General features: G+C 42.7%; 1 protein-coding gene across 3 annotated transcripts in view; it reads right to left on the reverse strand.

The window, feature by feature from the left end:
- Positions 1 to 7,927: 7,927 nt before the first annotated feature.
- The window catches only part of KAT5 (lysine acetyltransferase 5), a 54,890-nt gene continuing 49,036 nt past the window's right edge, over positions 7,928 to 13,781 (reverse strand). For 2 of the 3 annotated variants that reach the window (XM_040410174.1, XM_040410175.1), the window contains exon 15: positions 7,928 to 8,406. In XM_040410174.1, the coding sequence (XP_040266108.1) occupies positions 8,272 to 8,406 (135 nt within the window). In that variant the 3' untranslated portion in view covers positions 7,928 to 8,271. The remainder of the gene's footprint in view (positions 8,407 to 13,781) is intronic. The other variant, XM_040410177.1, reaches the window with a different exon arrangement.

Here is a 13,781-nt window from a genome sequence, read left to right on the forward strand (position 1 = left end):
TTATCTTTGGGGTCATCTGAAGGCAATTGTCTATGCTGTGAAGATAAGAGATGTGCAGCACATGAAACTATGGATACTGGAAGCCTGTTCTAGCATTTCTCCTGTGGTGTTGCTATCAGTGTGTGAAGAGTGGGAGAAGAGGGTTGCATTGACAATCACCACCCATCTTGAAAAGTTTCCCCCCTCACATATACTAATGTGCCACAAACAGGAAGTTAATATCACCAACCATTCCTATTTTATTAAGGTGTATCCATATAAATGGCCCACCCTGTATAATATGCTACTCAGACACTATTTTCAATGTGCCACTTTCCCTTTAAGGTTTATACAACCCTGGAGGAACAGTTGGGGCAGGGAAGAAAGAGGTGTCAGGAACCCCACAACTTTGTGTTCTCTTATGAAGCTCAAAGCCTTGTGTGATCTTGTTTCCAGGATGTGATCAGCATCCACCGATCTGGAGGACAAAGCAGCATGTACTTCAGAGGTGTAACACTAGTAATAGAGATGGTGTGCATTCAGAGTAACTGTATTTACTCATCCTATGCTCGGCATATACAGAGGGCCACATGGTGAAAGTGGGGAAAAAGAAAGTGATACTTCCACAACAGACTGCAAGTAATTTTTCAATGTAATATTGCACTTTACACCAGTTTGATAAATGACCCCATTGTTTAAAGTAGAACGGGCTTAGTTGCCCATAGCAACCAGATTCCACCTTTCATTTTCCAAACAGCTGTCAAAAATGAAAAGTAGAATCTGATTGGTTGCTATGGGCAACTAAGCCAGTTGTACGTTACACCAGTTTGATAAATGACCCCCTAAAAGGTTTTTTCACCAGTATTTTTTCTTTGATTTGGGCCACTTTTCCAAAGTAGTATTTAGTTCAGTATTAAAATAAGTACTATAAATCACCGAGAGAAATGACTTTTCATCTAAAACATAACTTTTACTATCGTTGGTTAAAATATTACCCCATCTCAATATAGTGTTAGGCTACGTCAAATAATTAGACCAGGCCTTACTTTGGACGTATCAGGATAGTACAGTCCGATATATAAAAAATATAACAGCAACTTACAGTTAGATGACTGTGGACCTTGCCAGACGATGAAAGAGAGGTGAAGTCTCGGCCGGGGATAGAGAAGGGGAGGAGAACAAAGTCCCTAATACATCCCTCAATGTACCCCTGCCTACAGGCAGAGCACCCGCCCCGAAAGGGGCGACCCCACCTCTCGGTGTCTAAGCCCTCGCTGTCGCCTAATATTACCCTGCCTGTAAGGATTGATGATGTTCGTCCCTTCTTAGCAGTTTGTCAAACATCATTAATCCTTACAGGCAGGGTAATATTAGGCGACAGCGAGGGCTTAGCCACCGAGAGGTGGGGTCGCCCCTTTCAGGGCGGGTGCTCCGCCTGTAGGCAGGGGTACATTGAGGGATGTATTAGGGACTTTGTTATCCTCCTCTTCTCTATCCCCGGCCGAGACTTCACCTCTCTTTCACAGTCTGGCAAGGTCCACAGTCATCTAACTGTAAGTTGCTGTTATATTTTTTATATATCGGACTGTACTATCCTGATACGTCCAAAGTAAGGCCTGGTCTAATTATTTGACGCAGCCTAACACTATATTGAGATGGGGTAATATTTTAACCAACGATAGTAAAAGTTATGTTTTAGATAAAAAAGTCATTTATCTCTGTGATTTATTATATTGATACTTTTCGTAACCCTATATATGATTTGTTAAAATAAGTACTAGCAAGATTTTTCTCTGGGAGTTTGTGTTTTTTGCATCAGCATTAGTATGCCAAAACCAGGGGTGGAACCTACACAAAAAGAAATAATGGAAATATTTGCATTGCCTCTGTGTTTTGGACTCGCTGCTTGTTTTGGCTTACAAATACTTATGCCATCAAAGTCTCCTTTATGTATTTTGATGGCATATCCTAGTGATATACAAAGTGTGGGTCCTACCTTTGAGACCTACACCTAACTCCAAAACTGCCCTCAAAAGAGAGAGCACCATGCATGTGTGGTGTGCTCTCCATTAATTCCGATGGGAGTTCCAAAAAAAAGCTGAGCAAGTGCGCTTAGATATTTTTGGAAGTCCTGTAAAAATTAATGGAGAGGCCACCACTCCATTCAATTACCGTATATGGGAATACCGAAATTAGCAGAGCCAGCACGATTGCTCTCTGCTCACTTTGGGTCTCCCGTTCTGTCCCAGGTCCTGTCTTAACCTTCACCTGACATTGGTGGCATATCACTAGGATGTGCCACCAATCTCTCAGATGAGGAAACCCCTTTAACTGGAGACAGTCATGTAAATAAGACCCTATGCACACTCATGGCATTTTTTCACCAAAATCATAGGGAAGTATTTTCCTGTCACTTATAGAAAACTTGTGAACACAGCCTTGTTTTTTGAAGGGTTTGTCCTGTAGGATACCAGCGCCGTAGCCATAAATCCCAGTGCCGGGGTCCAGCTGTACGCGCGGGCATCTGTGAAAACACTGATGCCGGCGCATTAAACCTAGCTGTGCCGTGGTCAGTGCTGACTGCGGCACGTGCAATGTTTGAGGAGGATCCCTGTGCCCATCGGGTCCCAGCACTGTGGTGACGGGGACCCGATGGTTAGGAAGGCAGCCCGCTGCCTTCCATATAAGCCTGTGAGACCCACTATGCAATACAATTTCAGCCAATGCATTATGTATTGTAATGCATTGTAGAGGGGGATCAGACCCCCAAAAGTTGAAGTCCCATAGTGGGACAAAAAATTATAAACAAAAAAGTAAAAACTAAAAAACACACACATTGTTTTACATAATAAAAAATCAAGTTTCAAGTTAAAAAAATAAAAATAAATAGACCCTAAGACAATTGCTCAAAAATATGGCTCATAGAAATTAGCATTACAAAAACAAATAGTTTTTCTTGACAAAATGCTTTTACTGTGTAAAACAAACAAAAATAAGACATATTAGGTACCGTGTCCATAACAACCTGCTCTATAAAAATATCACATGATATACCCTGTAAGGTGAACGCTGTAAAAAATACAAATAAACTGTGCCAAAACAGCCATTTTGTCACCATGCTTCATAAAAAGTGTAATACCAAGTGATGAAAAAGTTGTATGTACTCCAAAATGGTACCAGCCATCTCATCCCGCAAAAAACGAGACCCTACCTAAGACAATCGCCAGGAAATAAAATATATAATCAGAACATAACACAAAAACAAGTTTTTCTACTATTCAAAAATGCTTGCACGGTGTAAAGGTTAACAAAAAAATAAAAATAGATATCTTTGGTATCGCTGCATCTGTAACAACCTGCTCTATAAATATATCACATGATATACTGTCAGGTGAACGCTGTAAAAATAAAATAAATGAAAACTATGCCAGAACAGTCTTTGTCACTTCGCATTACAAAATGCATAAAATCAAGGGATCAAATGCTTATGGGGTCAAAGTGCTCAGTGCACACCTTAATATATTCTTTGAGGGGTGTAGTTTACAAAATGGTGTCACTTTGAGGGTTTCCACTGTATGGGTATGTTAGGGTCTCTTCAAATACAACATGGTGACCAAAAACCATTCTAGCAAAATATGCCTTCAAAAAACCATATGGCGCTCCTTTTCTTCTGACCACTGCGACGTGCCCCGACAGCAGTTTACTGCCACATATGGGGTATTTCTGTAAACTGCTGAATCAGAGTAATGTATATTGAGGTTGTATTTTGCTGTTAACCCTTGCTGTGTTGCAAGAAAAAAAATTGATTAACAAAAAAAAAAATCTACCAAAAAAATGTTTTTCCTCCATTTTCCTTCCTAGTTATTGTGAAACACCTCAAGGATTAACAAAGTTTGTAACATCAGTTTTGAATAACTTGAGGGGTGTAGTTTCTAAAATGGAGTCATTTATAGGCGGTTTCCATTACGCAAGTCCCTCAAAATCACTTTGCACCATTTTTTTAAAGCACTGATTCAGTTACAAATTTGAAAAATTGGACGTTAGAAGGCTTAGAATTTTATGTTGGCATCGTTTTGTAAATGCTTCTAAAGTATTTTTGGCAGATTTTCCATTTTAATCAATTTTTTTTTTCTTTAACACATCGAGGGTTAACAGTCAAAACTTAAGATTTATTACCCCGATTCTGCAGTTTACATAAACTGATGTAAGGGCACACGGCAGGGCGCAGAAGAAAAGGAACGCCATATGGTTTTTGGAATGTTTTTTTCCAGGAAGAGTTGATGTTTTTATTGGTACTATTTTTGGGTACATTTGATTTTTTGATCATTCATTATTACACTTTATGGGGCAAGGTGACCAAAAAAAATTGGTCGTTTTAGCACAGTTTTTATTTATTTTTACAGCGTTCACCTGAGGGGTTAGGTCATGTGACATTTTTATAGAGCAGATCATTACGGACGTGGCAATACCTAATATGTATACTTTGTTATGTGTTTTAGTTTTACACAATAGCATTTTTGAAACAAAAAACATTTTTTTTGCGGGATGAAGTGACAGTTTGGGGGGCATAAGCCTTTTTGATCGCTTAGTGTTGCACTTTATGTGAAAATAGGTGACAAAAAATGGCTTGTCACTTTTTTATGGTGTTCACCGGAGGGGTTAGGTCATGTGATATTTATAGAGCAGGTTGTTACGGACACAGCAATACCTAATATTTATTTCACTTTAACACAATAATAGCAGTTTTGAATAAAAAAAAAAAAATTTTAGCGTCTCCATTGTCTGAGAGTAATAGCCATTGTCTTAGGGTCTAATTTTTTTGCTAGATGAGGTGGCGGTTTGAGTGGTACTATTTTGGGGGGCATACGCCGTTTTGATCGCTTAGTGTTGCAATTTTTGTGATGTAAGGTGACAAAAAAAGGGCTTTTTTTGGCACTGTTTTTTTACGGTGTTCACCCGAGGGGTTAGGTCATGTGATATTTTTATAGAGCTGGTTGTTATGGATGCGGCGATACCTAATATGTATACTTTTATTTATTTATTTTACTTTAACACAATAATATGCTATAGTTTTTTTATATTTTTGAGTGATTTTGTCATTTTTTGTGGGATGAGGCGACTTTTATTGGTACCATTTTGTGGGACATCCGCCTTTTTTGATCACTTGGTATTGCACTTTTTAAGCTTTTTATTTTACACTGTTTTTATTTATTTTTGTGTGTATCAGACGGGGTGGATCATGTGATATATTTATAGACGCGGCAATACTAAACATGTAATTTTTATTTATTTTTTTAAATAAAAAAAACACTTTATTTTACACTTTGCGTCCCCCATAAGATCATACAAGACCTCTGGGGGACATTTAACTTCACTTTCTTTTTTTTCCCCCACTATTGATTTCTCCTGTAACTGGGGCTGTCATAGTAGCCCCAGTTACAGGGGCAATACACCCCCCAGAGAGGCTGTACAGCACTATACTATGCTGTACAGCCTCAGAGCAGGGCTGATCGTGATCTATGGAAGACCCGACAGCTCCTGCACTACCCAGGCGGTCATGTGAGTGCTGTGTATACATCGATCTAGAAGGCAGGGACACCTGGGAACTGTCCCTGCCTTCTCTCTGGGGTGCCCTGCTGTCACTGACAGCGGGCCCCCCGCTCGGCAGCTGCACGATTAGTGTGCAGCTGCGATCTCTGAATGGATGTTCCAGAACGTCCATTCAGAGATAAACAACCAGCCCAAGGACGTTTATAGTCAATGGGCGGTCGTGAAGCAGTTAATAAATAAAGGTAACATATTCACTCAAATTTAATCACTAACGAAGTACAATGTGTCAAGAGAAAACATTCTCAGAATGGCTTGGATAAGAAAAAAAACGTTCCTAAGTTATTACCACATAAAGTGACAGAAAATCAACCTGGTGTTTAAGGTGAAAAGTGGCTTGGTACTGAAGGGGTTAAAAATGTCTTCAGAAAACAAAACCGCACAACAGTTTTGGTCCAGCTGAATCTCACTATATATAATAGTCAATGGGGCCGGCGGGCATTGCGGTATCATCTGCCAATGTTGGATTCAGAGAGTTAGGCCTCTTTCACATGTGCGACACGGATTATGTCTGGATCGGTTTAGGAAATACTGATTGTTTTGTCTGTAATTGCATTCAGTGTTTGTTTTTTTCCGCATTGATCCGTTTTTCAAATGTGTGAAGACAAACTGAAGAACAACAATCTACATCTCCTAGCAACCATCAGTGAAGAACACCGTGCAGATGCATTGTTTTTCATGCAAGCCCCATTCACTTCTATGGAGCCAGCAAAACCCACAATATAGCACATGCTGAGATATTTTTTTTTCTGAATGTAGAGATGATGCATGTAAATTGACCCATTAAAATGAACGGGTCAAGATTCAGTCCAACAACTTTTGTTGCTGAAATATCTGTAACTGAAAATCCGTTCCATTCATGGGGGTGGCAAGGGCATGGATTTTTGCAAGCCCCATTCGAGGGAATGAAATGGATTTTCAGTCATGGAAATTTTGGCAACAAAATCTGCAGTATATGAAGCCATCCTTATTTATCTTTTTTGTGGCATACAAAGTTGCTAATTTTCTGCACACCAGAAACATGCTACTTTTCTTGCCACTGGTGGAAAAAAAAACATGGGTGGGCCTCTACAACTCGTCAGATTTACTATTACCTATGCCTACTCATAGCTAACAGACTTGAATTTCTGTCCCACACCATCGCACCAATTTATTAAAAAGCTCATAATAAATTTGCTGACAGGTTTTGTACCGATTGACATTCATAATCCTAGTCTTAGTGTATCTAGTCTCTCACCCAAAGAACAGTAGACACATACCAGAATCAATCTGAACAACGGTCCTAAAAATTAAATACAGTGTGTTTCCATTTTAGTCAGATAAGAAACAAAGACGTACACAAATTCTGCATTTGGTGTTCCCCAAAAAGGGAAGACTGATTATCTTTGCCCTGAAAAGGTCAGATATTCATTCAACAGTGGACGGTGCCTAGAAAATCAGTCACACGTTGAAATGGGCTTCTCTTACAAAGGCCTGATTCATTTGACCCTGCTCGCTCCAGGAAACACGCCTGTATGTTGGACACATCTCCTGGCCCAGAACTGACTACATCACAGTGATATATCAAAGTCAGTTCCTATCTGATCGTGGGTCTGTTGAACGATATCTACTATTGTACATCATTATGCGAGTACAGTACAATATATGCAGTCATCTGGGTCAGGCTAGCCTCGGTCGGTCCGAGAGGTGAGGCCAACACATGGGCCACACTTCCTGAACAGAACACAACTGTCTAAATCAGGTTTAACATGATTTGTAAAATTGCTATTAAACATGTGGATTTACCATAATGTTATACCAATTTCTAGTGTTCAGTCTACTGCAAAACAGAGAATCAATTTCACCCAGGCAGGCCCTGGTATGTGCATCAGAGCAGTTCATGCCGTTTATCTTTTACACTGCTTGGCAGAGGCTTCGGCTATTTTCTGAAGTGAGACAACCCCTTTAAGCATTTCTCTTTCCTTGTTCTAACTATCAGTGGTGATCACAACACTGTCCAGCCAAACCTTTAATAAGTTGCTATGACATATCAAAAGTTTTTTTTCCATGTCCTCTGGTCATGGTGACCATACAACTTAGGCTACTTTCACACTCGCACTTCAAACATGCATTATCTTTAACATAGCCAAGACGGATCAGTCTTGAACACCATTGAAAGTCAATGGAGGACGGATCCGTTTTCTATTGTGCCATAGAAAATGGATCCGTCCCCATTGACTTACATTGTGTGTCAGGATGGATCAGTTTGGCTCCGTTTTGTCAGACAGGCAGTGTTTTGGTGTCCGCCTCCAAAGCGGAATGGAGACGGAACGGAGGGAAACTGATGCATTCTGAGCGGATCCTTTTCCATTCAGAATGCATTAGGGCAAAACGGATCCGTTTTGGACCGCTTGTGATAGACCATGACGGATGTCCCTAACTGAAAGCCAAAACGCCAGTGTGAAAGTAGCTTCATTTGCCATCACTTGTCCTATTCTTTACTGAGCTGCTACTTGACAATAAAAACTGATGCTTCCAAATAACTTCCAGGAAATACAAATTTGTTCATTTTTCAGAAACACAGACATAATTGAACATTGCGCTGTAGGACATTCATAAATGAAGTAGTCATTAGAGTTCACTTGTTCCAAGGGTCTGAGAGCAGCAGTTTAATATGATGGATTAGCTGATACGTTAGACTTTTGTCTACCACTTCCCTCTTTTGCTCCAGTCCTTTGGGGTGAAGTGTAGACATTTTGAATCTATCCTCAAAATCCTTTTCAGCATGGCTCTTTCATGACCTTCAACAATGTCTTCTGAAAGTGTCAGGATATACTGTCCCTGAAAGAAACATAGCCAATATTATACAGTACAAGCAAATCAGTTTGTTACTAATCTGGTGACCTATTAGAAATTTTACAACAAGCCATCAGAATTGTGCCTTCACACATGGCAGATTTTGTTGCAGACATTTCTGAGATTGAAAATCAGTTCCATTAATATGAATGGGGTTGTTTTAACAGCAAGTACATGGATTTCTGCAAACTTCATATTTTCAATTTCAGAAATGTCTAAGTCAGGGTTTGTCAACAAGGGACAAATATGCTGCAGATTTAGTGCAGAAAATCTACAATGGTTTACAGTACCAGCAAAGTGGATGGGTGTCAGAAATATCAACCATGCACTGCAGGATAAATCTGAAGCTTAAATTCCAATAGCAGACTGCAACGGGGACGAGCCTCCCTACTACTGCTATTGGCTGCACCCCCTCCCCCAGATATTTCCATCCATGCGACGGGGAGATGCAGCGGCAGCCATGCAGGCGTCAGAAGCAACGCGGGTGCCGGGGTGCAGGTAAGTACAATCAGTGTGAGGGGCCCAGGCAGTAGGGGAGGCATTTTAGGGGGTTAGATAACCCCTTTAATGCTCTTTGTATTTTTAAAAGACTTTACCTCTCCCCCCAAAGCACACCTCTTTCCCTGTGCGCCTAAAATTGATTTTTTTTTTGTACACTGCTGATTTCTTAGCGGTGTATGGAGTATACAGTTTCTCAATGGGGCTGCAGCACAGGGAGTACAGGCAGGGGCGCACGTTGCTGTTCCCTGCCTGTGCCCCCCGAAGTTTACTAAATGCTGGCATAGAACATGGGTACCCTGTAACAATGTGCTATGCCAGGATTAGCTGAGTGGAGCGGCTCCTGCCTGTGCCTCCTTAGCTAAGCTAATAGTCCTGCATGTCAGCTTTTAGCTTAGCAAAGCAGGCACAGTCAGGAGCCCGCTCTGCTAATCCTGGCATAGCACATAGTTACAGGGTACCCATGTGGTATGCCAGCATTTATTAAACCTCCGGGGGGGGGGGCACAGGAAGGAAGAAACAGCAATGTGCCCCATTGAGAAACTGTAAACTTCATACCCCGCTGAGAAGTCAGCAGTGTACAGAAAAGTCAATTTTAAGTGCACAGGGAAAGGTGCCCTTTAGGGGGGTAAAGTAAAAATACAAAAAGCCTTAAAGTATATTACAAAAAGTGTTATTATGGCATTACGGACATTTTAACAAAAATTCAATCAAAAGTTTAGTTACTCTTTAACGTTATCCCCTATCCACAAGATTAGATTGGTGGGGGGGCCACGTACCCCCTGCAATGTTCGGTAGGACTCCCACCGATCTAATAGTTATCCACTGACCAGTGGATAGGGATAACGTAAACCAACTGGAATACACCTTTAAATCCACAGCATGTCAATTTATACTGTGGATATACTCTGCTATTTCATTTACCCTTTACAATGCATAGGGTAAATCCATAGGTAGTGGTAAAATCAGTTGTGTGTGGCTGTAACCTCAGGCTACTTTCACACTTGCGTTCGGGGTTCCGCTTGTGAGTTCCATTTGAAGGCTCTCACAAGCGGCCCAGAACGGATCCGTACTGCCCCAATGCATTCTGAGTGGATGCGGATCCGCTCAGAATGCATCAGTTTGACCTCTGTTCCGCTCAGCAGGCGGACACCCGAACGCAGCTTGGAGCGTTTTGGTGTCCGCCTGGCCGTGCGGAGCCAAACGGATCATTCCAGACTTATAATGCAAGTCAATGGGGACGGATCCGTTTGACGTTGACACAATATGGTGCAATTGCAAACGGATCCGTCCCCCATTGACTTTCAATGTAAAGTCAGGAGTCCCTATTAATATACCATCAGATCAGAGTTTTCTCCAATCCGATGGTATATTTTAAACTTGAAGCGTCCCCATCACCATGGGAACGCCTCTATGTTAGAATATACCATCGGATTTGAGTTAGTTCGTGAAACTTAGATCCGACAGTATATTCTAACACAGAGGTGTTCCCATGGTGATGGGGAAGCTTCAAGTTAGAATATACTAAAAGAACTGTGTACATGACTGCCACCTGCTGCCTGGCAGGTGCTGCCAGGGGGCAGACCGACCCCCCCCCCCCCCCTCCCTCCCTCCCCTGTATTTAACTCATTGGTGGCCAGTGCGGCCAGCCCCCCCTCCCTCCCCCCCCTGCAGGCACCAGGGGGCAGTCATGTACACAGTTCTTTTAGCATATTCTAACTTGAAGCGTCCCCATCACCATGGGAACGCCTCTGTGTTAGAATATACTGTCGGATCTGAAAAAAACTGTTATGCAGACGGATCCGTTCTGAACGGATGCAAGCGTTTGCATTATAGGAGCGGATCCGTCTGTACAGACACCAGACGGATCCGCTCCGAACGCAGCTGGGGGAAGGGTGACATCAGTATTAGGGATCGACCGATTATCAGAGTTACCTATATTATCGGCCGATATTCATGATTTTTAAAGTTATCAGTATTGGCAGCTAACCTTGCCAATAATGCATCCAGAGCGCTATCACAGAACATGTATTAAACGTCATCATTGGTAGCGCAGTGCGCCCTCCCCAGCATTAAAAACATTGGTTGCGCAGTGCACCCCCCACCACCCATTATTAAAGTCATTGGTGGCAGTGGCCACAGGGTCCCCTCCCCTCCTTTTTATTGGTGGCAGTGGAAGCTTCTGATCGGAGCCCCAGCAGTGTAATCCTGGGGCTCCGATCGGTTACCATTGCAGCCGAGACGCTACTGAAGCCCTGGCTGCCATGGTAATCTCCCTGCTGCTGTGTGTATAATGTACAGGGCAGCAGGGAGAGTGTGAAGTCTTATTCACCCTAATAGATCTCTATTAAGGTGAATAGGACAAGCGATCAAAAGATCCCAGGTTCCCTAGCCCCTAAGGGGGGAAATGGTTATTAACCTCTTCAGGACACGGCATGTTGTCCTGGTACTTAAGGACACATGACGTACCGGTACGTCATGTGTATTTCCGATCACCTCAGGCCGGCGGGCTGTGATCGGAACAAGGTGCCTGCTCAAATCATTGAGCAGGCACCTTGGCTAAATGCGCGGGGGGCGGTTTGCGGCTTTTACTTGTGGTTGCGGGGGGCGGTACCATCGGGTCCCCATGCGGCTGTAGGGGGGACCCGATGGCATGGAAGGCAGCGCGATGCCTTCCGGTGACGAGCCTGTGAGATCCAGCCCCCTGGATCTCACAGGCAGGAAGCTGTATGAGTAATTCCTCATACAGCCAATGCATTCCAATAAAGAAGTATTGGAATGCATTGTAAAGGGATTAGACCCACAAAAGTTCAAGTCCCAAAGTGGGACAAAAATTTAGTGAAAAAAAAAAGTTTAAAAAATTACGTTTTCCCCCAATAAGGTAAAAAAATAAATAAAAATTGGTAAAAAATAGGGGGGTGGGGAAGTATACATATTGGGTATAGCCGCGTCCGAATCGACCAGCACTATAAACATATCACATGACCTAACCCCTCAGATGAACACCGTAAAAAATAAAAACTGTGCTAAATAAACAATTTTTTTGTCACCTTACATCACAAGTACAACAGCAAGCGATCAAAAAGGCGTTTGCCCACCAAAATAGTACCAATCTAATAGTCACCTCATCCCGCAAAAAATGAGACAATCGCCCCAAAAAAAAAAGTATATGGCTCAGAATATGGAGACACTAAAACATCATTTTTTTGTTTTAAAAAAACTGTTTGTGTAAAACCTACATAAATAAAATAAAAAAGTATACATATTAGGTATCGCCGCGTCCGTATCGACCGGCTCTATAAAATTATCACATGACCTAACCCCTCAGATGAACACCGTAAAATTTTTTAAATATAAGGCTACTTTCAGACTAGCGTTCAGAGAGGATCCGTCTGGTGTCTGCACAGACGGATCCTCTCCTATAATGCAGACGTTTGGATCCGTTCAGAACGGATCAGTCTGCATTATAGTTTAGAAAAAATTCTAAGTCTGAAAGTTGTTCAGACGGATCCGTCCAGACTTTACATTGAAAGTCAATGGGGGACGGATCCGTTTGAAAATTGAGCCATATGGTGTCAACTTCAAACGGATCCGTCCCCATTGACTTACATTGTAAGTCTGGACGGATCCGTTTGCCTCCGCACGGCCAGGCGGGTGTCCGCCTGCTGAGCGGAGCGGAAGCTGAACGCTGCCAGACTGATGCATTCTGAGCGTATCCGCGTCCACTCAGAATGCATTGGTAGCTGGACGGATGCGTTCGGGGCCACTTGTGAGACCCTTCAAATGGAGCTCACAAGCGGAGTCCCGACGCTAGTGTGAAAGTAGCCTAAAACTGTGCTAAATAAACCATTTTTTGTCACCTTACATTACAAAAAGTGTAATAGCAAGCGATCAAAAAGTCACACACACCCCAAAATAGTGCCAATAAAACAGTCATCTCATCCCGAAAAAAATCATACCCTACCCAAGGTAATCGCCCAAAAACTGAAAAAATTAAGGCTCTCAGACTATGGAAACACTAAAAAACAAGATTTTTGTATAACTTACCAGTAAAATCTCTTTCTCGCTCTTCCTTGGGGGACACAGGAAACTTTGGGTATAGCTCATCTCCATAGGAGGCGTGACACTAAGTGAAAGACTGTTAAGCCCCTCCTCCAGCAGCTATACCCTCAGCCTGGAGCGAGCGACTACCAGTTATGTGCCCAAGTAGTTAAAACAAAGGCAAGGATCAACCAAATTAACACCAACAAGTCAAAACTCCCGTCAGGGCAACCAAAACAATGGGTGGGTGCTGTGTCCCCCAAGGAAGAGCGAGAAAGAGATTTTACTGGTAAGTTATACAAAAATCTCGTTTTCTCGCCCAATTCCTTGGGGGACACAGGAAACCTTGGGACGTTCAAAAGCAGTCCACAAATAGGGAGGGACCACAACCCAAGATGAATTAAAGAACCATAGGCATTAAGGCACCGCCGCCTGCAAGACCAGGCGGCCCAAAGCAGCATCCGCCGATGCATAAGTGTTCACCTTGTAGAACTTGGTGAAAGTGTGCAAAGAAGACCAGGTGGCCGCCTTACACAATTGTTCAGCCGAAGCTCGATTTCGCTGAGCCCAGGAAGCCCCGACCGCTCTGGTAGAATGAGCGGTAACACCAAAGGGCGGTTCCCTGCCCTTAGCACGGTAAGCCTCAGCAATAGCCATCTTGATGAAGCGGGCAATAACCACTTTAGATGCCGCCAGCCCCCTGCGCGGACCCTCCGGAACCACAAATAGAGAATCCGAGCGCCGAAAGGGTCTAGTTACATCCAAGTAGATCCTCAGAGCCCTAACAACATCCAGACGGTGAAGATCCCGTTCCCGAGGAT

Source organism: Bufo bufo, chromosome 10, assembly GCF_905171765.1.
Source record: "Bufo bufo chromosome 10, aBufBuf1.1, whole genome shotgun sequence".
Lineage (NCBI taxonomy): Eukaryota > Metazoa > Chordata > Amphibia > Anura > Bufonidae > Bufo > Bufo bufo.